The sequence below is a fragment of the Macaca thibetana genome, chromosome 12 (genome assembly GCF_024542745.1).
Source record: "Macaca thibetana thibetana isolate TM-01 chromosome 12, ASM2454274v1, whole genome shotgun sequence".
Taxonomy (NCBI): domain Eukaryota; kingdom Metazoa; phylum Chordata; class Mammalia; order Primates; family Cercopithecidae; genus Macaca; species Macaca thibetana.
In genome coordinates this window covers 68,543,879-68,568,960 of record NC_065589.1, presented here as the reverse complement: position 1 = coordinate 68,568,960, position 25,082 = coordinate 68,543,879, and the positions used below count along the sequence as shown (strand labels likewise).

The window sequence follows — 25,082 nt, the reverse complement described above, 5'->3', positions numbered from 1 at the left end:
CTAGAAAAATACCATGAAATCTGAGTCTCAGGAAAGAAAAAATTCTTAGAAGGTAAATTATGCCATACAAAATTATGTGTGTAAAGCGCTTAATCTAGTCACTAAGAGTATTCTTTTTTTTTTTTTCTTTTGAGACAGAGTCTCGCTGTGTCTCCCAGACTGCAGTGCAGTGGCGTGATCTCCAGTGGCGCGATCTCGGCTCACTGCAAGCTCCACCTCCCGGGTTCCCGCCATTCTCCTGCCTCAGCCTCCCGAGTAGCTGGGACTACAGGCGCCCGCCACCACGCCCGGCTAATTTTTGTATTTTTAGTAGAGACGGGGTTTCACCGTGTTAGCCAGGATGGTCTCCATCTCCTGACCTCGTGATCCACCCGCCTCGGCCTCCCAAAGTGCTGGGATTACGGGCGTGAGCCACCATGCCCGGCCAAGAGTATTCATTTTTACAGAACAAAAACAATGAAAGGTAAAAAAAAAATGTCCTGTTGCAAAATAGGTATTTTATCAAAGAATAATATATAAACTCAAAAGTTCTGGCTATGAGGAAATGTCATACAACTGACTCCACAGTTATAGTATGGCAGTCCCAGGGGAACGCCACAAATGGCATACGAGGGAGACTAAAGCTGAAGGCAAAGACACTTGTGTTTTACTGCAAACACTAGGTCCATCTGCTCCATTCGAAGTTCATCATTCTTTTTTTTTGAGACTTTGTCTCTCTCTGTCGCTCAGGCTGGAGCGCAGTGGTATGATCTCAGCTCACTGGCAAGCTCCGCCTCCTGGGTTCACGCCATTCTCCTGCCTCAGCCTCCCGAGTAGCTGGGACTACAGGCGCCCGCACCACGCCTGGCTAATTTTTTGTATTTTTAGTAGAGACGGGGTTTCACTGTGTTAGCCAGGATGGTCTCCATCTCCTGACCTCGTGATCTGCCTGCCTCAGCCTCCCAAAGTGCTGGGATTACAGGCGTGAGCCACCTGGCCTGGCCCATCATTCTTTTCAAACAATGCATTATCACCTACAATTAAATAGGAGAAAAGGGGGCAGTGAGTTGTAGGTTAGGGTAAGGCTGATTAGAAATGCCTTTCCTGGCCAGGCGCAGTGGCTCACGCCTGTAGTCCCAGCACCTTTGGAGGCAGAGGCGGGTGGATCGCCTGAGTCCAGGAGTTCAAGAGCAGTTTGGGCAACATGGTGAGACTCTGTCTCTACAAAAATTAGCTGGCCGTGGTGGTGCACATGCCTAGACTCCCAGCTACTAGACAAGCTGAGGTAGGAGGATCAATTGAACACAGGAGCTGTGATCTCACCACTGCACTGCAGCCTGAGCAACAGAGTGAGATCCTGTCAAAAGAAAGACAGAAAAAAAGACAGACGGTAAGAAAGAGAAAGAAAGGGAAGGAAAGGGAAGGCGAAGGAAAGAAAGGACAGACCAACCGACCAGCCTCTCTCTCCTTCTCCCAAATTTAACACATTATGTACTTAATTTATAGAATGCCACTGTTGGCTGAAACTAAATGGCTACCCTAAAGTCAATATAGTTTTGCTTTCTATTACAGTGATGATCTATTTTTTTCCCTTCTCATCGTGTGTTTCAGCTTTATATTATGGGAAACTGCAAACCTACATCACATAGCTTCAACAATTAACAATATTTTGCCATTCTTGTCTTATCTATTACTTTCAAATTTATTTCTTTTTTCATAGAATATTGTAAATAAAATCTCAACCTCAATACTTTTATTATGCTTCTCAACATTGATAATTTTAAAATGTCATCAAATAGTCAACATTCAGATTTCTCAAATTGTCTCAAAAGTATCTTTTTACAGTTGGTTTGTTCAGATTAGGATACAAACAAGGTCCACATATTGTATTTGATTTATAGATCTCTTAATCTAAAACACGTATCTAACTTCCCCTCCCTACTGTTATTCATTTGTTAAAGAAATTGGGTAATCTGTCCTGTAGATTTCCCACATTCTGGACAGTGATGCCATTTAATATGTTTCTCTAGCTCTTATATTTCCTATAAATTGGTAGTTAAGTCTAGAGGCTTACTATTAAATTATTTTGATATTTTATACCACATACTTTGGGGGAGTATATGGCAAGTTTTGTAAAGTTTGGATTTAGGAAAATGACACCTGAAAATACACTTCTAGCTAATGAAAACATGTTTCTGGCTAAAGAAAAAGGAGGCCCAGACTGCTTATATGTTCTTGTAATCACTTTCCCATGTATTTATTGCAGCCAAACTAACAGTAGTATAACTGTAAAAGGTTTTAAAATAAACCTCAAACATTATCACAAATTAAATATGATTATTTCCATGAAAGTACAATCTTCTGTCCCTTTTCCTTTCCTAAAATTGGCTATATCTAGTGAATAAGCCAGTCCCTGTCACTAAATGTAAAAAGGACAGTTAGACACTAGAGTATTGATCAACAGGGAGATCTGTGTCTAATAGGACTTATCAAGAATTATCTTACACTTATATTTGATTCCTAATATTACCATAACCTTTCTTTTAAGAAAGCTTAGAGAAAGTTACCTTTTAAAAAGACTAAAAAAAGGGGCTCAGTAGGAACATGCAGCATAACACCCGGGAAAAAGTGAAGAAAGCTATTAATAAAGTGTGTGGGTGATTTTTATTTATATAGATGAGAATGTTTTATGTATGATTTTCTAAAGGTTATGCAAGAACCAATTGTACTGAATTGTAATAAAACTGCTCCATACTGGGAATTTTCCTGACACACTGCCAGTTCATCTTAGTGGAGGGTGGAGACAATAGGGTTTCTTATTGCCCTTATCCCAAGTTCATACTGAAGACAGCTAACTGATGTCTATTGAAACACACAATGTAAAGGAAAAATTAAACATTTCATTTTAGTCTATGTGTCTGCAAAGTACACAAAGGCAAAGAAATATGAAACTGTCTTTATTGTATGCTAGTAAAAAAAATCAGTTTATTAGAAACTTTGCCTTACAGAATGAATATATTTTATTTTTATTTTTATTATTTTTATTTTGAGATGGAGTGTTGCTCTGTCACCCAGGCTGGAGTGCAATGATGCCATCTCAGCTCACTGCAACTTCCACCTCCTGGGTTCAAGCAATTCTCCTGCCTCAGCCTCCTGAGTAGCTGTGATTACAGGTGCCAGCCCCCAAACCCGGCTAAGTTTTGTATTTTAGTAGAGATGGGGGTTTTATCATGTTGGTCAGGCTGGTCTCAAACTCCTGACCTCAAATGATCCACCTGCCTTGGCCTCCCAAAGTGCTAGGATTACAGGCATGAGCCACCGTGCCTGGCCTAGAATGAATATAAAGATGTATGACTTATACATAATTACTTATATTTTCTTTTTTTTTTTTTCCGAGACGGAGTCTCACTCTGTCGCCCAGGCTGGAGTGCAGTGGCGCAATCTCGGCTCACTGCAAGCTCTGCCTCCCGGGTTCACGCCATTCTCCTGCCTCAGCCTCCTGAGTAGCTGGGACTACAGGCGCCCACCACCACGCCCGGCTAATTTTTTTGTATATTTAGTAGAGACCGGGTTTCACGGTGTTAGCCAGGATGGCCTCGATCTCCTGACCTCATGATCCGTCCGCCTCAGCCTCCCAAAGTGCTGGGATTACAGGCGTGAGCCACCGCGCCCGGCCTACTTATATTTTCAACTTAATTTATATGCAAATATTTTAATGATGATACATCTGGCAATAATAGTTAATTCACAGCCCTAGACTACAAAAAATCATTTGTGCTGTGATGAACCTGAAGTATTTAGAAGTCAGCATTATTATTACTATTATTTTTTGAGACAGAGTCTCAGTCTCTTCCCTTGGCTGGAGTGCAGCAGCACAATCTCGGCTCACTGCAACCTCTCCCTCTCAGGTTCAAGCGATCCTCTCGCCTCAGTCTCCCAAGGAGCTGGGATAACAGGCGCACACCACCATGCCCGGCTAATTTTTGTATTTTTAGTAGAGACGAGGTTCACCATATTGGCCAGGCTGGTCTCGAACTCCTGACCTCTGCCTCTCAAAGTGCTGGGATTATAGGCATGGGCCACCGTGCCCAGCCCAGAAGTTAGCATTATGTTTTAAATGAGTTATGGGAATATTAATGCTCTTGAAAAGTTAAGCATCCATGAGCCTCAAAAACTTGTTGAATCAAATAAATGAGATACCAAAGAGTACCTACTGTATGATTTCACTTATATGAAGCTCAAGAACAGATAAAATTAATACACTGGATTAGGAATTAAAAAATTGGTTGTGGGAGGAGAAGGCAGCCTGGAAAAGGACAGAAGGGCATTTTCTAGGGTGATGGCAATGCTCTGTATCTTGTCAGGGATGTTGGTTACCTGGGAGCATACATTTATCAAATTCCACCTCTACATTTAAGACCAGTGCATTTTACTTAAAAAAAAAAAAAAATGAGATTTTAAATCCATAAACAGTGATTACTGAGTAACTATGGTACTGTATCCACTCATTATATCTATACACTATGAGAAGACCTCTGCAAAGGGAATTCAAACTTACATATCTCAAGTATATAACACAGAAAATGGTTTAAAAAATTAGTGTGTAATACCAGTCAGAATGGTGATGATTAAAAAGTCAGGAAACAACAGGTGCTGGACAGGATGTGGAGAAAAAGGAATGCTTTTACATTGTTGGTGAGAGTGTAAGCTAGTTCAACCATTGTGGAAGACAGTGTGGCAATTCCTCAAGGATCCAGAACTAGAAATACCATTTGACCCAGCAATTCCATTACTGGGTATATACCCAAAGGATTATAAATCATGCTACTATAAAGACACATGCACACATAGGTTTATTGCAGCACTGTTCACAATAGCAAAGACTTGGAACCAACCCAAACGTCCATCAATGATAGACTAGATTAAGAAAACGTGGCATATCTACACCATGGAATACTATACAGTAATAAAAAAGGATGAGTTCATGTCCTTTGTAGCGACATGGATGAAGCTGGAAACCATCATTCTGAGAAACTATTGCAAGGACAGAAAACCAAACACCGCATGTTCTCAGTCATAGGTGGGAATTGAACAATGAGAACACTTGGACACAGGGTGGGGAACATCACACACTGGGGCCTGTCGTGGGGTGGTAGAATAGGGGAGGGATAGCATTAGGAGAAATACCTAATGTAAATGACGAGTTGATGGGTGCAGTAAATCAACATGGCACATATATACATATGTAACAAACCTGCATGTTGTGCACATGTACCCTAGAACTTAAATAAAATTAATTAAAAAAATTAGTGTGTAATATTGAGATTTTATTATTTTATCTCCTTAGCGCTTGAGAGAGCTTGTTTTTTGCTTCAAGTTTATAATATTTTGGGGAAAATTTTTCATAGGAAAGAACTTAAATTGCAAATTTTTATTATACATTCAGAAGAGATTATAAATGGTAATGTTTAGAATAGTTAGCAAAGCCTTTCCATTCGCTTACTCACTAAACCAGTTAGTGGAACACGGAGGTTTGTGTTAAATTCATTAAGAATGATTTGGGTAGAAGAATTAATATTTAATATGTGGACTAAATTTCATTCATTCTCCTTTTCTCAGGTAATCACAAACTAATTTCTTTATTTGAAGCTGATAGACCTTGAGTAGATGAAATGATGGTAATAGGAAGAGTCATGTAAAAGAGAGTTATGACTGATTGGAGAATCATAATACCCCTTTGAGATTATGGGAAGCGTAGCCTCCACTAGTACATGCCTTTAACACCAAGCAGGTTCATTTACTGACAGAACAAGATTGTAATTAATTTGTTCAAGTCAACGAAATTTCACGGAACAGCCATTCTAACAACAAATTTAATTACAAAATTATCATAATGTGTATAAATAATTTGAAATGACTTAACCATTGGTAATACCTAAAATAAAATAGCCAAAATGTGAAGTACTAATTAGGAGCATCATTTTGACCTTTGAAGCACTATGACTGGACAAGTTTTACTGAAATACCTTGTTAATAGGCCAGCATTTCTTTTCAACTAACTAGCTTCCTCTCACATAAAAAAATTTTAAACATCAAATCACCTACATATTATAAAGGAGAGACTTATAATCAACTATAATCAAGTACAATCAAGTACGATCAACTGTATATTATAAAAGAGGGAAATGGTGCCCAACTTCACTTCTTTATTTTGAGGTTGTTTCTTTATTTACTAGTTTCAATATTTGCCTGTTTCAGGAGTTTAGCTTTAATAAAATTCTGGTAACACAAATGTTTTTCTGCAGTAGAATTATGTTGGAGGATTAAAAAGAAGTCTGCCATTAGATGCAGGGCTATGAGTAGCTATCCTGGGAGGACTTCACCTCTCCAAGGAGTTGCATAAGGGAACTGCTCCATAATAGATTCAGGTGGCGTTGCCAGAAGGGCCACTGAATTTATCATCTTTCTTTCTATAGGAAGTTCCTCTGGTGTGCTCCTAGCTGTCTTCCTAGCAAAGATTATGATCAGACAATTATTTTGGGAAATTTCTCGAATGTGTTCCCAAGCAACAAAAATGTCTTCAACACGAAAGGCTTATGAAAAGATGGAGGAGGAGCATGTGCAGCACTTGTTGCAGAAAACTTCTATCAGTACCATGGCTTAGTGCAGCATTCTTCAAGAAAAATTAAATCAAGAATTAGGAAAAATTAGGCAAGGAGAAGAACACTGATACACAAACAAATCTTTGCAGCAAGTGTAAAATAAAACTTCCTTAAACTATTCATTTTCATATGGTTAGAACACAATAAAAACTACAGTGTAAACAAGATTGGATAGAAACATTTGAGATATTGAGTCCCTATCATATTTTACCCATTTGTGGTGTGTCTGGAACTCAGACTGAAGCAATTCTTACTTTTTTTAAAAGCAATTTTGTATATTTATAGTGTATCCAGTGACATTATTTTGAATTTGAAATTTACTTTTATTCAAATCATGAAATTCACCATATTATCCTATCTACTCAGTCCCAAATATGTGAAAAAATTATCTAAATTAAAAAAAATTATGGCAGGGCTGGGCATTGTGGCTTATGCCTCTAATCCCAGCATTTTGGGAGGCCGAGGCCAGAGGAACACTTAAACCTGGGAGTTTGAGACTAGCCTGGGTAACATAGTGAGATCCTGTAAATTTTTTTACAAAAAAATTTGGAAATGATCCACGCATTGTGGTATGTGCCTGTGGTCCCAGCTACTCTGAAGGCTGAGGTGGGAGGACTACTTGAGCCCAGGAGGTCAAGGCTGCAGTGAGCTGCGACTGTGCCACTGCACTCTGGCCTGGGGGACAAAGCAAGACCTTTTCTCAAAAAAAAAAAAAAAATTATGGCAAAGTATAGATAGATAATAACTGAAAAATCCAAAACTCAATTAGTGAAATACAAAATAAATGTTAACAAATTTGGAGTCAATGTTTATTCACTTTTTGTTGCTTTTATAACTTCTGGGGTTCAGTCCAATACAGAGAGCTTGAAAGTCCTCTTATTCTTATAACAAGAAAAAAGTTGAAAAACAGAAAATTTAAAAATCTTAAATTTATCAGAGAATTGAGGTCTCAGGGCAAACCGCTGCCCTGAAAACTGGAGAGATAGGTAATACAGACTATTACAGTTTGCTGGAATCAGAAACTACTGCTGGAGCCAGCCATTGGTAGGAATACTTAAGAGTAATTTGACTAATTGTTGGAGACTGAGCTGGACTAGCTTGACAGATAAAATCTCCTAGAGGCCCAAGCATAGTAGAGCCCCCTTTCATGAGTTTTACTTCCAGAGTCTCCAGCAGGTTCTCATTGCGAACACCAAAGCACAATCTCCGTGTGCTTCCCTTTAGCCAGCGCGAAGGGAAAAGTAACCATTTCCAAATATGCCCAGAGCATTTTGTTTTCCTTAACAAATGCTTACTCTCAAGGGAAACTATGTCACCACAGCCGAGCCTACATGGGAAAATAAAGCTGAGAAACACACGTGAAGGTTGCAGCCCACAGGCACAGGCTCACTAAAAGACTAAGACTTAATCATAGAATAAGAGAATGCTTCCTTCTCCCCCACATCTTACTACCACATGAGGAGCATTCCTGTATAATATCAGGGGATTAAAAAGAAAAGAACTGCAAAGCTCAGACTCTTAATACTGCAAGAGGAGTCTTTTGGGAAAGCTAAAGATAAGGGCAGACAAAAACAAGGACACTAGAGGAAATTTTAGTCTCTGACATCTACAGTGACAGCAAACAGTAGATACAGTCTAAGGCCTAGCCAGATAAACATAAAACCTCACCTTACAGGCCTGTTTACCTCAGTTCCTTTTACATGATACACCATGTCCAGCTTTCAACAAAAAATTACAAGGTATGCTGTATTAGTCTGTTTTCATGCTGCTGATAAAGACATACCCTAGACGGGGAAATTTACAAAAGAAAGAGGTTTAATTGGACTTATAGTTCCACGTGTTTGGGGAAGCCTCACAATCACGGCAGAAGGCAAGGAGAAGCAAGTCACATCTTACCTGGATGGCAGCAGGCAAAGAGAGAGAGCCTGTGCAGGGGAATTCCTCTTTTTAACCCATCAGATCTCATGAGACTTACTATCACAAGAACAGCATGGGAAACACTTGCCCCCGTGATTCAATTACCTCCCACCGGGTCCCTCCCACAACACATGGGAATTCAAGATGAGATCTGGGTGGCGACACAGCCAACCCATATCATATGCCAAAAGGCAAAAGCCACAGTCTAAAGAGAAAAGCAAGCATCAAACCAGACTTAGATATGGCAGAGATTCTGGAATTATCAGACTGGGAATTTAAAATAACTAAGATTAATATGTTAAGGACTCTAATGGAAAAACTGGACAACATGCAAGAACAGATGGATAATGTAAGCAAAGAGAGGGAAGCTCTTAGAATCAAAGGAAATGCTAGAAATCAAAAAACACTTATCAGACTTAGATTAGTTGTAAATTCATATTTACAATGCCTTTGATGGGCTCATTAGGAGGAAAGAACCAGTGAGCTTTAAGATATGTCAGTGGAAACTTCCCAAACTGAAAAGAGAGAAAAGAAAAAGAATATTCAAGAACTGTGGGACAATTATGAAAAATGTTACATGTGTATAATGGAAATAATGGAGAATGAAAAGAGAAAGGAACAGAAGAAATATTTGAAATAACAATGGCTGAGGATTTCCCAAAACTAATGATATATGCCAAACCACATATCCATAGCTCAGAAAACACCAAGCAAGATCAATACCAAGAAATCCATACCTAAGCATATCACATTCATACTGTAAAAAAATCAAAGATGAAGAAATTTAGTATCTAGTGCAAGTATCCTTCAAAAGTGAAGAAGAAATAAAGACCTTTTCAGACAACAAAAATGGAGGAAATTTTGCCAGTAGACTTGTCTTTAAGGAAATATTGAAAGAAGTCACTTAGTGAGAAAGAAAATCATATAGGCCAGAAACTCATATCTACATAAAGGCAGAATGTTTGAGAAAGAGATGAAGTATGTCAAATACAATCTTTTATTTTTAATATTCTTTTTTTTTTTTTTTTTTGAGACGGAGTCTCGCTCTGTCACCTGGGCTGGAGTGCAGTGGCCAGATCTCAGCTCACTGCAAGCTCCGCCTCCCGGGTTCACGCCATTCTCCTGCCTCAGCCTCCCGAGTAGCTGGGACTACAGGCGCCCGCCACCTCGTTCTTAACTGATCTAAAAAGACAAGTTTGTTCAAAATAATGAAAACAACAATATACAGGGTATTATAGCTTAGATATGAATGAAATGTGTGGCAGCAATGTTATAAGGGATGCGAGGGAGCTATTCAGTTGTAGAACAGGGACTGGGTTACTCTGTTATGAGTTACCTGTACTAACCATGAAGTTGTATAGTATTATTCAAGAGTGAACTTACATTAGTTGTAAATTTATATTTACAACTGTGGCATACACATACAAAAGTGGTTCTAGGGCAATCACTAAAAAAATTTTTAGAGTATAATTAATATACTAAAAGAGGAGATAAAATGGATTCCTATAAAATGCTCAATTAAAATCAGAGAAAACAGAAACTAAGAGACAAAAAATGAAACAAAAAATTACAGCAATGAATAGAAAACAATTACAAATATAGTAGATATTAATCCAACTATTTCAATCATTGCTTTTGATAAGAATGGTCTTAACACACCAATTAAAAGACAGAGGCTAGTTGTGGTGGCTCACATCTGTAATCTCAGTACTTTGGGAGGCCAAGACAGGAGGCCAGGAGTTGAAGACCAGCCTGCGCAACATAGTGAGAGTCTGTCTCTACAAAAAATATTTTAAAAAATTAGCTGGGCATTGGGCGCGGTGGCTCATGCCTGTATTCCCAGCACTTTGGGAGGCCAAGGCGGGTGGATCATGAGGTCAAGAGATCGAGACCATCTTGGCCAACATGGTGAAACTCGGTCGCTACTAAAAATACAAAAATTAGCTGGGTATGGTGTTGCACGCCTGTAGTCCCAGCTACTTGGGATGCTGAGGCAGGAGAATCATTTGAACCTTGGAGGTGGAGGTTGCAGTAAGCCGAGATCATGCCACTGCACTCCAGCTGGGCAAGAGAGCAAGATTCTGTCCCCACCCCCCAAAAACAAAAAATTTGGTGGGCATGATTGTGCATGCTTGATATCCTAGTTACTTGGGAGGCTAAGGTGGGAGGATAGCTTAAGCCCAGGAGTTTGAGACCACAGTGGGCTATGACCTTGCCACTACACTCCAGCCTGGGCAAGTGAGAGGGATGCTGTCTCTTAAAAAAAAAAAAAAAAAAAAAAAAAAAAAAAAAAAGACTTTGAGTAGATAAAAAAACAAGACCCAACTATAGGTTATTGTTGTCCACAAGAAACCCACTTTAGAAATAAAGACACAGATAAATTAAAAGGACAGAAAAATATATACCATGCTAACACTAATTGATAAGGCTGGAGTACCTATATTAATGTCAGACAGGTAGATTTCAGAGCAAGGAAAATCATCAAGGATAAAGACAGACATTACATAAATTATAAAGGGGTCAATTATCTAGGAAGATACAACAATCCCATGTGTACATGCCTAACAATGAGCATCAAAATATATGAGGCAAAAACAGATATAAAGGTTTTTAGAAACAGACAAATCTGCTGTAATAGCTGGAGATGTCAACACCCCTCTATCAGTAACTGACAGATCCAGCAAGCAGAAAATCAGCAGGATATAGAACTGAATAGTACCATCCATCAACTGGATGTACTAACATTAATAGAATACTTCCTCTAACAACAGCAGAATATACATTCTTCTCCCATTTGTATAGAACATTCACCAAATAGACCACATTCTGGGCCATATGAGACACCTCAACAAAGGTAAAAGAATAGAAATCATACAAAGTATGCTCACAGACCATAATGGAATTCAACCAGAAATCAGTAACAGAAAGATAGCTGGAAAATCCCCAAATACTTAGAGATCTAAAAACACACTTATAAATAAACACAGGAGTCAAAAAGTAGTTAAAAAGAAAGTTAAAAAAAAATTTTTTGAACTAAAGAAAATGGCTGGGCACAGTGGCCCACACCAGTAATCCCAGCACTTTGGGAGGCCAAGGCAGGAGGACTGCTTGAGCTCAGTTTGAAGCTGCAGTGAGCTATGACTGTGCCATTGCATTTCAGCTTGGGCAACAGAGACCCTGACTCTAAAAAAGAAAATGAAAATACAATTGCTGTGTAATCAGGAATTTGGCTAGCCTTTGTCCCTAGAGTCTTGGGTCACTAGGTACATAGTAAATAAGCAGTAAGATTTTAAAAGGCATCTTTTTTCCTGAGCAGCAATTCTCAACAATGGGCTTAAAATCTTCAGTAAATCATGCTGTAAACAGATGTGCTGTCACCTAGGCTTTGTTCTTCCATTTACAGAGCACATGCAAAGTAGATTTAGCATAATTTTTAAGGGCCCTAGAATTTTCAGAATGATAAATGAACATTGCCTTCATAAATTATCAGCTACATTAGCCTCTAACAAGAGAGTCAGCTTGTCCTTTCAAGCTTTGAAGCCAGGTACTGACTTCTCTTTGCTAGCTATGAAAGTCGTAGATGGCATCTTTTGCCAACAGAAGGCTGTTTTATCTACATTGAAAACCTGTTGTTTAGTGTCACTACCGTCATCAATTATCTTAGCTATATTTTCTAGAGAACCTGCTGCAGCTTCTACATCAGCATTTGCTGCTTCACTTTGCAGTTTTGTTAGGGTTGTGGCTTCTTCCCTTAAACCTTCTGAACCAATCTCTGCTAGCTTCCAAATTTTCTTCTGCAGCTTCCTCACCTCTATTAGCCTTCACAGAGTTGAAGAGAGTTTGGGGCCTTGCTTTGGCTTAAGGGAATGTTGTGGATGGTTCGATCTTCTATCCAGATTACTAAACTTTTCTCTGTATCAGCAGTAAGGCTGTTTCACTTTTTTCTCATTTGTGTGTTCATTGGAGTAGCACTTTTGATTTCCTTCAAGAACTTTCCCTTTGCATTCACAAGTTAGCTAACTGGTGTAGGAGGCTTACCTTTCTACCTATTTCAGCTTTCAACATGCTTTCCTTATTAAGCTTAATCATTTCTAGCTTTTGATTAAAGTGAGAGATGTGTGATTCTTCCTTTCATTTGAACACTTAGAGGCCACTGTAGGGTTAATTGCCTAAATTCAGTATCATTGTGTCTCAGAGAACAGGGAGGCCTGAAGAAAGGGAGAGAGATGAGGGAAGAGGCAGTGGGTGGAGCATTCAGAACACACAAAACGTTTATCCATTAAGTTCACCATCTTCTATAGGTGCAGTTTGCAGCGTCTCAAAACAATTACAATAGTAATGTCAAAGATCACTGAGCACAGACCACCATAATGATATAAAAATAAAAGTTTAAAATACTGCAATAATTACCAAACATGTGACCCAGAGACAAAGCAAGCACATACAGTTGGAAAACTGGTGCTGATAGATTTGCTCAGCACAGGCTTACCACAAACCTTCAATTTGTAACACAGCATCTGCAAAGGGCAAGAAAGTGAAGCAGGATCAAACAAGGCAAGCCTGCATTAGAGTTTCAGGGCTGGTTGATCCACTATCACTGCTGGTGTAGAGCTGAGTTCAATGGTGGGCATAATGGGTGGTTGAGAAGCAGGCTAAAGGAGAGCTAGCACTCCCAGCAACCCCAGGTCTAGTTTTCCTACACAGTAACTGTTGATTTATTTATAAAAAGTTTCTGTAGCAATAGGGTCTTGCTGTGTTGCCAAGGTTGGTCTCAAAAAATGCTGGTCTTGAAGTATCCTCCCCTCTCAGCCTCCCAAAGTGAGGCGATTATGGGCATGGGCCATCACACGTGGCCCAGAGTGACTGTTTAAGTGTTACCTGTTTGCTTCCTGAAGAAATAAATCTGCAATTCAAACATGGAAAGATGTGCAAAATCTTTGTTTGCTTGGGGAAAAGAATTATTTAATTGATAGAATTTTGCTTTATATTTATTGTGACAATCTTACTAATATTCATTTGCTTTATAGGTATCTATACACAAATTCTTATCCCCTTGTGGATTAGAAGTTTTAATTATTATAAGACTATGCATTCTTTTGTGTGTATGTTTAAGCATCATAGAAAAATACGTTCCACGGGCTGGGCGCAGTGGCTCACGCCTGTAATCCCAGCACTTTAGGAGGCCGAGACGGGTGAATTACGAGGTCAGGAGATGGAGACCATCCTGGCTAACACGGTGAAACCCAGTCTCTACTAAAAAAAAAATATTAGCCAGGCGTGGTGGCGGGCGCCTGTAGTCCCAGTTACTCAGGAGGCTGAGGCGGGAGAATGGCGTGAACCCAGGAGGTGGATGGAGCTTGCAGTGAGCCGAGATCCCGCCACTGCACTCCAGCCTGGGCAACAGAGCGAGACTCTGTCTCAAAAAAAAAGAAGAAAAAAGAAAAATATATTCCATGGACGAACGTGGGGCAGGTATCGGTGGTTTTAGTTGTATTACATTGTGAAATTCAAAGGCAAAGAAAATGGTATTAAAACCACATTCTTTACCCCATATTATATGATTCTATTTGTATAAAATGTCCAGAGTAGGCAAATCTATAGAGACAGAAAAAAATTAGGTGGTCCTGATGCTGGGGCCTAGAGGGTGAGGGCTAAGGGATATCTTTCTTGGGTAACAAAAATATTCTAAAATTGACTGTGGTGATGGATGTATAACTCTGTGAATATACTAAAGGCCACTGAATTGTATGCTTCAAATAGGTAAATTGTATGGTATGCAAATTACAGCTCAAAAAAGTTGTTAAAACAAACTTGCTGTTGATATAGCCCACTGTGGATTTTAAAATATTTAATTTAAACATACATTAAAAACACAAGTAGCTGACAGATGTTAAGAGTCAATGATAAGAACAAGGGCTATAGAATATAGATAAAATCCAGGTGGGCTGGCCATTTAATTGTATTCTAGTATAAAAATATTTTACAAAAATTCAGTCGGCACTGAAGCTTACAAGTTTTACATATAATTTTGAGTATCTGGAGTAGATGAAAACTTACAAAGTTAAGATGATCTTATCAGTAGAAAAGATATTCTAAACAATTTTAGCCCAAAGAAGCATTTTGATTGCCTAATTTATCTTTGTAAAGGAGAAGTAAATCTTATAGCTGGTCTCCGTAAACCTCACAGCTGGAACATTCTAACAGCACCTTGCAGTTTCCAGTGATCAAAATAAGTTACTTTATATACTAAACTAAGAATTTCATAATAGAAATAATGCAACACCAGGGGGTACCGTTATCGTGAAATAATTACACTCCTGAGAGATTACAGGCACAAGGCTGTACCCCAGGGGTGTGATTATCCCATGATAACCACATCCACTGAAATTGCCTTATTGCAAAAATAATCTCTATTCACTGGTGAGACATTATTCAATAGGTGATTTTTTTTTTTTTTTTAATGAAAAGGCTTTTTTTTTTTTAGCTTGAATCAGCAAGTGGATTAGAAAATTGGTCAGTTTATTTTTCATTGCATTCAAATTCAGAACACAACATCATTATTATTTGCTTTCCTATTTGATACAGTAGAATTTTGATTTTGTTTTTGAGAAATCTTTCAGAGTTTCTATTTGCTTTAGCTGACTACTACTGCTAAATTTATGTCAAACTTTAAAGGCATTAATTGAGCAATTCAATTTTAAATAACTTACTTCTATGTACAGTTTTTAATTCTTCTAAAACAATGTTCATTTACAAAACTTATAAATGCAATGTACCTTCACTAATGGAATTACAGGTAGGCCAAAAAGATGAAACCAAAAATCTCAAGTAATCCTACCACCCAGACACAACCACTGTTAATAATTGTCTATCTCCTTCCAATCCTTTTTCTAAAAGTATCTGTCTCTCTGTCTACATGTCTACCTAAAGATACAAAGAGAAACACAAATGTAACTACTCTGTTTTACAACCTGCTTTTCTTATTTGACCAAAGATTGTAAATGTTCATATCATTAAGAAATCTTCATATCACTTAAAATAGCTACATGGGATAGTATTCCATTGTAACAATATTCTATAATTACTCACTTAATATCATTTTATTAGACATTTAGGTGTTCTTTATTTTTTTTCTCTGTAGCCCAGGCTGGAGTGCAGTGGCACAACTTTGGCTTACTGCAACCTCTGCCTCCCAGGTTTGAGCGATTCTCGTGCCTCAGCCTCCTGAGTAGCTGGGATTACAGGTGCACACCAGCACGCCCAGCTAATTTTTATATTTTTAGTAGAGACAGGGTTTCTCAATGTTGTCCAGGCTGGTCTCAAACTCCTGACCTCAGGTGATTTGGCCTCCTGCCTTGGCCTCCCTCACCTGTTGGGATTACAGGTGTGAGCCACCAAGCCCAGCCTCTCTTTTACTGTATACATAATCCTTTGTGACTAAATGTTTGAACATATCCATGATTATTTCCTTAGGGTAGATTCATGACTTTGTAATAAGTAAAACATAATTTAAAGAAACAGAAAAAGGTACTTTGCTCCCAAATCGTCAGTTGTTCTTACATATAGTTTAAGCTGATGGTTCTCAACCTTGATGATGCCTAAGAAATAGATCAGTAATTTTCATCATTTTATGTGGCATCACAGATGGTGAAAGTTACTGATTTTTTAAATCATAATTTTATCATAGAGTTCAGATATTCTAAGACACAAGATTTAAGAAATTAAAATACCCAATGTATTTACAAGTATTTGTTCTCATACCGTGTCAGTTTGAATGGAAAAACTGGAAATGGAAATTTCCCTAACATCTTATTCTATAAAGACTGAGGCAAAGAATTAATTCAGTCTGCTAGTTATTTCTCATCATGAACATAGCCTTTACAACACACCAGTAACTCTTTTTTTAGCTGTTCCAATTATTCTGAAAATAAGTTTAATATGGGAGTACAAAGGAAAACATTAGCCTTCTGAAGAAAATCATGTGACAGTCAATGTTTGAAAAGCCTAAATTTTAAGTTTCTTTTTAATCACACATTTTAATATAAAAATAAAATTACCTGTAGTTTCACCTAATTAACATACTATTTTCATGTTTGTTTCCTTCCAGTCCTAATTTACATGCCCACAGATTTATATTAGAATCATAGCATAGATTCAATTGTATTACTTAGTTTACTTAAGATATCAACAGTTTACTTTGCCATTCCCCTAGTGCTGGATATTTAGACTGTTTACAATGGTGAAAAATTAGAAATGATGTTGAAAATGTCTTCACTCACCTTAAAAAAAAAAAACCAAAAAACTCTTTCAACGCATTATCATCTTTCCTTTTCCTTAATACTATCCCCCTGTGTGTATGTGTGTATGTGTGTGTGTGTTTCTTCTTACATGCAAAACACACACACACACACACACACACACACACACACACACACACACACACACACACACACACACACACACACAGTCTTCCATGGCATTAATTTTGCTTACAGGAGTTTCACCAAACTTTCAGATCATGAACATCATCTTGGAGACTAAGATGCTCAGACTTCTCCCTCCCCTCAGGACTCTTCTTCAACAGCCCTTCTGCAACAGGGGCTTGGGAACCAACATTTACACAAAATACTTAAGTGAACCTTTACATTAGGTAAGTTTGAGTAAACACTGGCTACAGCATCAGTGGCCAAACCCTTTCGGCCAGCTTTTTGAGAGCCATTTAAGTCTGTTGCTATCATTTAAAGTCATCCAAGTTAAAATCTTCTGTGCTTATGTTTTTCTTCTAATCTTTCTTCTTTGGTCAACCTTTCTTTCTACCTAAGTTTTAATTCTTCAAAGCTCATTTTAGTCCCACCTCCTCTATTAGCTACGTAATTTAACATTCAGTTACTCTCTATTAAATAGAGCCTTACATAATACCATACTTTGTTTTCCTGACTAGGTTGTAAACTGGGATTACTCTATGTTAATTTGATGTGTCTGATTAGACTGTAAATCAGGGGTTGAGCCTGTGTCTTCTATGAGAGCTTGAGTTCAAAAAATAAAACTTACTGGCTGATGTGTAAGATGTCAAATACAGAGTTGGCAAATATAATTATATCACAAAGTAAGCAAAAAAACTTCAGTTCTAAGAATTAAGCAAATGCAGGCAGAGAGATGTTAAGCAGCTTGCCTAAAGTTACACAGATACTAAGTAGCAAACACTTAGCTATGTACGGAGCTACATAGATGCCTGGCTGTAAACCTGGCTGCAAATGAGGCATCTGTGTAGCTCCACAGCTCCTCAGTCTGTGTGCTTAACCACTAAGTACATGGCTTCTCAGAACTGATGGTTTTCTCTATATGAAAGGTTATTCCTTTTGCCTAAGATACTCAATGCTCTTTTCCCATGTCTTGCATGCCATGCCAGCATCCTTCCTGTCATTTAGGTCTCAGCTTAACGTTGCTTCCTTAGAGGAGCCCTTCCTGACCACTTAATCTAAAGTAATTTCCCATTTAGTTCTTATCACAGTATCCAATTAAACATTCATCACAGAACTTATAAATACCTGATATTTTCTTATTTATTAGTTTACTGTGTGTCATTCCCAATATAATGAAAGGTTTTGGTATTGTGTTCCTAGAGCCTAGAACAAGGTCTGGCACAGAAACAGTGCTCCATAAATGATGATTGAATAAACATGTTTATTTTACCAACCACTGATGAACATTTAGGGTTGCTGCCAATCTTTCACTACTATAAATCTTTGAAAATCTACCTTATCACATTTTTATTATAAATTACTGGAAGGCAAATTTCTAGGTAAAAAGCTATGCATGTTTTTCAGGCTTTCGATACATATCAGCAAATATATAACCTTTCTAGAAAGGTTGCTCTAATTTATCAAGAGAGGGTTAAAATGTTCATTTTGGTTGGGTGTGATGTCTCACACCTGTAATCCCAGCACTTTGGGAGGCTGAGGTGGGATGATCATTTGAGCTCAGGAGTTCGAGACCAGCCTGGGCAACATGATGAAACCCCATCTCTACAAAAAAACCAAAAATTAGCTGGGCATGGTGGCTTACGTCTGTAGTCCCAGCTACTCAGGAGGCTGAGGTGAGGGGATTGTTTGAGCCTGGGAAGCAGAGGTTGCAGTGAGTTGAGACCCGTATCACTGCCCTCCAGTCTGGGAAACAGGATGATACCCTGTCCCAAAGAAAAACAAAACACAAAATAAAATGTTCATTTTGCCACACTTGTGAAAATACTGGATGCATACCTTTTAAAATCTTTACCAAGGTTTGACAGGCGAAAAGGTAACATATTGTTTTAGTTTTCATTTCTTTGGTTATTAATGTTGTTGAAAATATTTTCATATGTTTAATGGTCATCTGAATTCCTCCTTTTGTAAACTATGTCCTTTGCTCCTTCATGTTTGTGTGTTCATCTTTTTCATATTGACTTGAAAGAACATTTTTGTTTTTGAGACAGGGTCTCGCTTTGTCACCTGGGCTGGAGCACAGTGGTGCAAACCTGGCTCACTGTAGCCTCAACCTTCTGGGCTCAAATGATCCTCCTGCCTTGGCCTCTCGAGTAGCTGGGACTACAGGTGCAGACCACCAAGCCCAGCTAAATTTTTTTGAATTTTTTGTAGAGATGGGTTTCATCATGTTGCCCAGGCTGGTCTCAAACTCCTGAGCTCAAGCGATCCTCCTGCCTTGGCCTTTCAACATGCTGGGATTACAGGCCTGAGCCACCATGCCCAGCCCTGAAAGAACATTTTCTATATTAGGGGTATCAGCCTCATGCAGAGAAACCATACTGTTTCCACAAAGGTAATGCTTCTCATCTTCTCCCACCCAGGTGCTCAATTCATTTAGATAGAGAAAGACTTCTTAAGCCTGGTTACATAAATGTTAAAAACTTGATAGGAACCAAATACTTGAGCATTTTTTCTACTTCATTAATTTGATCCTGAAAAAGTTCATTTTACTAAGGAATAGTAGCACAGTAAAACCCCACCATAAGAGGGTTCCAAAAATGTTAATTGTATAGATTGAGTGACTGAGTTATTATAAGGTTAATGAATAGAAATGGAGGGCTGGAGGGCCGGGCGCGGTGACTCGCGCCTGTAATCCTAGCACTTTGGGAGGCCGAAGCAGGCAGATGATGAGGTCAGGAGTTCGAGACCGTCCTGGGTAACACAGTGAAACCCTGTCTCTACTAAAAACACAAAAAATTAGCCGGGCGTGGTGGTGGACACCTGTAGTCCCAGCTACTCGGGAGGCTGAGGCAGGAGAATGGCATGAACCCGGGAGGAGGAGCTTGCAGTGAGCCGAGATCGCACCACTGTACTCCAGCCTGGGTGGCAAAGCGAGACTCTGTCTCAGAAAAAAAAAAAAAAGAAAGAAATGGAGGGCTGGAGAAGAGCCAATAACCAGCTTTGTTATATCTGAATTCACATAATTGTGGGCATGTTTTTTTTGAGGTTTTCGTGTTTTCAACACTCTTAAAAACAGGTTAACTATTCAGTTAGCACAAGTTCTGATTGTTAGCAGACTTTCTAATATAGACTCAAGAGAAATCACGTCTATTGATTATTAAAAGAAAGCACTAAGTCTGGAGTCTATGCCGCTCAGGATCAGAGTTAGACAAGGCTGAGGCATAAAGACAACTACTACTTCTGCCTGTCTCAAGTCAACCATGAGTCATGCAGTTGCAGGGGCACTATAAGGTTTGAGTGAAAGAAAAGATAAGATGCAACCCCTTCCAGAAAACAGGTTGTACTTCGATGTAACAACAAATCCCTGTGACTAAAAAAGAAGTGGTCAGAAATATTTGAGCCAACGGGTATATAACATACACTTCATTTCCTTTGGGGCTTTATTTCCTTTCTCCCTTCTTCTACTAGTTAGCTGGGGGCAAGGGAGGAGGAGGCATTAGGTAGGTAAGTTTTTAAGGGTACCTGTACTGTGGTATCAGTGGGATGTTCTTTTGTCAGAGATTGCCAGACCTAAGTCCCTATCAGTATTGTCTCACCTAATTAATACTGAGCGAATAATTTCCTTTTACTTAAACTGCGCAGTTTCCTTCTACTTAAAGGTGGTTACTGGCCAGGCATGGTGGCTCATGTCTGTAATCCCAGTACTTTGGGAGGCTGAGGCAGGAGTTGGAGACCAGCCTAGGCAACATGGCAAAACCCTATCTCTATTAAAAAATACAAAAAGTAGCCAGGCATGGTGGTGTGTGTTGGCAGTCTCAGCTAGCTACTCGGGGGGCTGAGGTGGGAAGAGAGCTTGAGCTCGGGAGCTGAAGGTTGCAGTGAGCTGAGATTGCGCCACTGCACTCCAGTCTGGGCAACAGAGCCAGACTTGGTCTCAAAAAACAAACAAACAAAAAAACCAAGTTTATCATTCATCAAACTCCTAAACTCCTAATAGGAAAACTGGCACTTTGAATCCTATAGCCTGAATCAGCTTGCTGAAGAATCTCTAGCTATCGAATAGAGGCTGAAGATCATGTGTTGATTGAGGGTAAACCCTGGGGTCAGACTGAGGCAGCAGTGAAAGCCAAAGGGAGTCTAAGGAGGTGCATCACAGGCCTTGGTGGCCTGAGAGGACAGGGCTTCTGGGGTTCATGCCCAGAGCATCTGCTTCAATAGAGCAGCCCCGCTTTTATATGTTCTGTATACTGAGGTCCCATGTAAGATTTCTTTTTTTTTTTTTTTTTTTTTTTTTTTTTTTTTTTTTTGAGACAGAGTCTCGCTCTGTCGCCCGGGCTGGAGTGCAGTGGCCGGATCTCAGCTCACTGCAAGCTCCGCCTCCCGGGTTCACGCCATTCTCCTGCCTCAGCCTCCCGAGTAGCTGGGACTACAGGCGCCCACCACCGCGCCCGGCTAATTTTTTGTATTTTTTAGTAGAGACGGGGTTTCACCGTGTTAACCAGGATGGTCTCGATCTCCTGACCTCGTGATCCGCCCGTCTCGGCCTCCCAAAGTGCTGGGATTACAGGCTTGAGCCACCACGCCCGGCCAAGATTTCTTAAAAGAAAAAAAAAAGGGTTCTCTAGCTGCTTTAAAAATGCAGAAAATCTCCAAGTTATACTATCATCCTTATTTTAAAATAAGGAGCTGAAGTTCATAAAAGTGAAAGACTTGCTTAAGGTTACAGGATTAAACAGATTATCTCTATTATAATCTATTACAAGCTGGAGTTGGATTATTGTGCCTGTTTCAGTAATATACTAACAAAGCACTGATAAATTTAAGTTAAAACTTCTCAGTTTAGTATCTCTTTAGAAAAAGAACCAAAATGATCTAAACCAAATTAGACCCATTTTTCTGAAATAGACGGTAATATGCAGGACAGTAAGTAACTTTAAGTAAAAAACAATTTTAACATACTCAGCTTTGTTTTTACCTCTGTACTAAAAAGAGATGGCTTCTGAGGCTTTCAGTACAGTCTATTTTTATAATTCAGGAGAATATGAATATGAGAAATAACCATTTTTTCCTTCCATTTTTAGGCTACTAGTCTGATAAACTATGTTTAATGTATTTTACTTTAAGACTTAGTTCATAGGGCCTTGGGCTGGAAAATTTTAACTTAATCCTATTACACAGCATTTCAATTCAACATATATGATCAGATTTTCCCATTAATCATATTTTGGGAATGGTCTTAGTCAAAAACAAACAAACAAACAAAAATAAAAACCACACACACAAACCCAAATAAAACAATACCCAGAAAGAGCAAAGAAAAATGTTGTTTTATCTTTCCTTGTTTGTCCTCTCCCGAAACAAATCATGTCTAGTGCCTACCTGAGCCATCAGTAGGAACCGAACTTGCATTGATTCCAGAAAGACCAAACAAAGGACATTCTCGATCTGTGTTGACATGACCCCATTTGTGACATTTAATGCACCTCACATTTCGAACCTGAGAAATAATGAATGTGATTTTGGTTACTGAAAAAGTAAGAATCTAACCAATGTTCAAATTCCTATTCCTTGATAGAATTTAAGCTAAATTACATTTTTAAAAGATCTCCAGGGAAAAAGACTCCAAACTATGTTTGGTAATTGAATACAAAGACTAAAATATTTCACTATAAATTTTGCCTAGAAACTAAGCTGAATCTCATTTCTTTTTAGCTTTCACTTGGTGGCAATATAATGTCATCCAAAAAGAAATGGTAAAATACCAAAAAGAATTATGTCATTATGTGAAGAAATTAAGCTTAAATTCTCTCATTTTAATAAGTTAACCTTTAAAGTTTCAAATTTCGAAACCCAGAGCTAGTAAACATTTTCTGTAAAGGTCCAAATGTAGTAAATATTATTATAGGCTTTTTGGGACAGATGTTGTCTATTCTAACTACTCAACTCTGCTTCTGTAGTGGGAAAGCAGCCATAGCCAATAAGTAAATGAATAGGCAAAGCAGTGTTTCAATAAAACTTTCTTTACAACAAGGATTTGCCCTCTGATGATAGTCTGTCCTGATTCTAAACCAATAATAGATTTAAATCTTTTCTTGACATTGAGCTGATTCTCCAAATTTTTTGAAAACTACAGAAACCAATATCATTATAGCTCTCACTATAAAAGTTTGATTCCTGTCTTTTTTTTTTTTTTTTTTTTTGAGATGGAGTCTCACTCTATTGCCCAGGCTGGAGTGCAGTGGCGCAGTCACGGCTCACTGCAACCTCCACCTCCCGGGTTCCAGTGATTCTCCTGCCTCAGACTCCCGAGTAGCTGGGATTACAGGCACCCGCCACCATGCCAGGCTAATTTTTTGTACTTTTAGTAGAGACAGGGTTTCACTATGTCAGCCTGGCTGGTCTCGAACTCCTGATCTCATGATCCGCCCACCTCGGCCTCCCAAAGCGCTGAAATTACAGGCATGAACCACCGCACCCAGCCTGATTCCTGTCTTTTATCAGCCTATTACATTTTATGTTTTCTCCTCTATTCCTTATATTATCTCATACAAATCAAAACCATAGTGCCCCTTTTCAGCTTAAACACCTTTCAGACAATATAAAAATATATTTATTAAATAAAAATTATTCTTACAGAGTAAAATATGTGTTACTTGCCTGAATACCAAAGGGCTGATCTCTGATGTTCATGTCATCTTTCGCATATCTATTAAATAGAGGAAATGTACAAACACATTAAGAATAATTTAAAAATTAAACAGCAGTTAATCAGAAAAATAGTTTTATACTTCTAAGAACATTATGAAATATATTACTTCAGTAAGAATATAGAACAATAAATTCTATCTAGTATTTCCAAACACCATTTAGTTATTATGTGTCTAGTCTGATAATCTGTGATTTTAAAAAAATGAAAAAGTATATAAAACAAAAGACTATGATCAAGCAGATTAGTTGAATAAGACAGCTAATTAAAATCATTAAAAATAACTTTTCACATCAGTTTCCTCCTCTAATGACTGAAAAAGCAACATAAAATGGGATATCAGTAAATGTAAACTTAATGATACATATCTTGTCTTAAAAGTAAACCAGTCCTTACTTTTCTCGTGGGGCTCCTTTCTGCCATTCAAATTTGTATTCGGTCTCTCCTTCTGTTTCTTCTTTCTAAAAACATTCATTGAAAATTCTTTTAATTTTTCCATATAACACAATCAATTGCAAGTAAATTCAGACACAGAAAATAGTCCTTTACCTCTTTGTTTTCTTGATTGCATATCAAAAATATGGAAGAAAAAAGGTAAGACAAGTTAAAAACATCAATATAAAAATCTACTGTATTCACTATATCATGTTATTTGTCACTTATAAGAATTCATTGGTTTGACTTTTTTTCTTCTTTCACAAGATAAAAATTCAGACCACTGCAGGATAAAATACAAAATTAAAATTAATAAGCATGTTAATTCAGTTATTAAACTTTTTACTGTTCATTGACAGTGAATATTATGTTTTTTATTTACAAATGCATTAAATAGTAAGAAGGACTAAAGATACATATACAAATTATGAAAGAATAAGTGTACTTTGGACATAAAGGATTTTTTCCTCCTCAAGGGCACATTATGAAACATTACCAGATTAGAAAGATATTTTTTAGTATTTATTCTGTTGTATGATTATAGTTTTTATTATCTTCACAGGATAATAGCAATTTTAAAAGATAGAGAGCAACTTTAAAAAAATATCTGTCATAGTACTTTTCAATCTTTAGCTGCAAACACATCCAAGACTTAAAAGAAAAGGAAGGAGGCCAAGCGAGGTGGTTCACACTTATAATCCTAGCACTTTGGGAGGCTGAGGTGGGTGGATCAGGAGGTCAGGAGTTCAAGACCAGCCTGGCCAACATGGTGAAACTCTGTCTCTACTAAAGACACAAAAATTAGCTGGGTGTGGTGGCATGCTCTTGTAATCCCAGCTACCCCGGAGACTGAGGCAGGAGAACTGCTTGAACCCAGGAGGTGGGGGTTGTAGTGTGCTGAGATGGCGCCCCTGCACTCCAGCCTGGATGACAGGGCAAGACTCCATCTCAAAAAAAAAA

At 38.4% G+C, this 25,082-nt stretch overlaps 1 protein-coding gene across 1 annotated transcript in view; it reads right to left on the bottom strand.

Moving 5' to 3' along the window:
* Positions 1–24,475, bottom strand: part of CIR1 (corepressor interacting with RBPJ, CIR1) — a 31,861-nt gene extending 7,386 nt beyond the window's left edge. The window contains exons 1-5 of the mRNA XM_050751038.1: positions 24,469–24,475; positions 24,237–24,325; positions 24,084–24,148; positions 23,639–23,687; positions 22,361–22,478 (exon numbers count right to left, since the gene is read on the bottom strand). Of these exons, the coding sequence (XP_050606995.1) occupies positions 22,361–22,478; positions 23,639–23,687; positions 24,084–24,148; positions 24,237–24,325; positions 24,469–24,475 (328 nt within the window). The remainder of the gene's footprint in view (positions 1–22,360; positions 22,479–23,638; positions 23,688–24,083; positions 24,149–24,236; positions 24,326–24,468) is intronic.
* Positions 24,476–25,082: the final 607 nt, after the last annotated feature.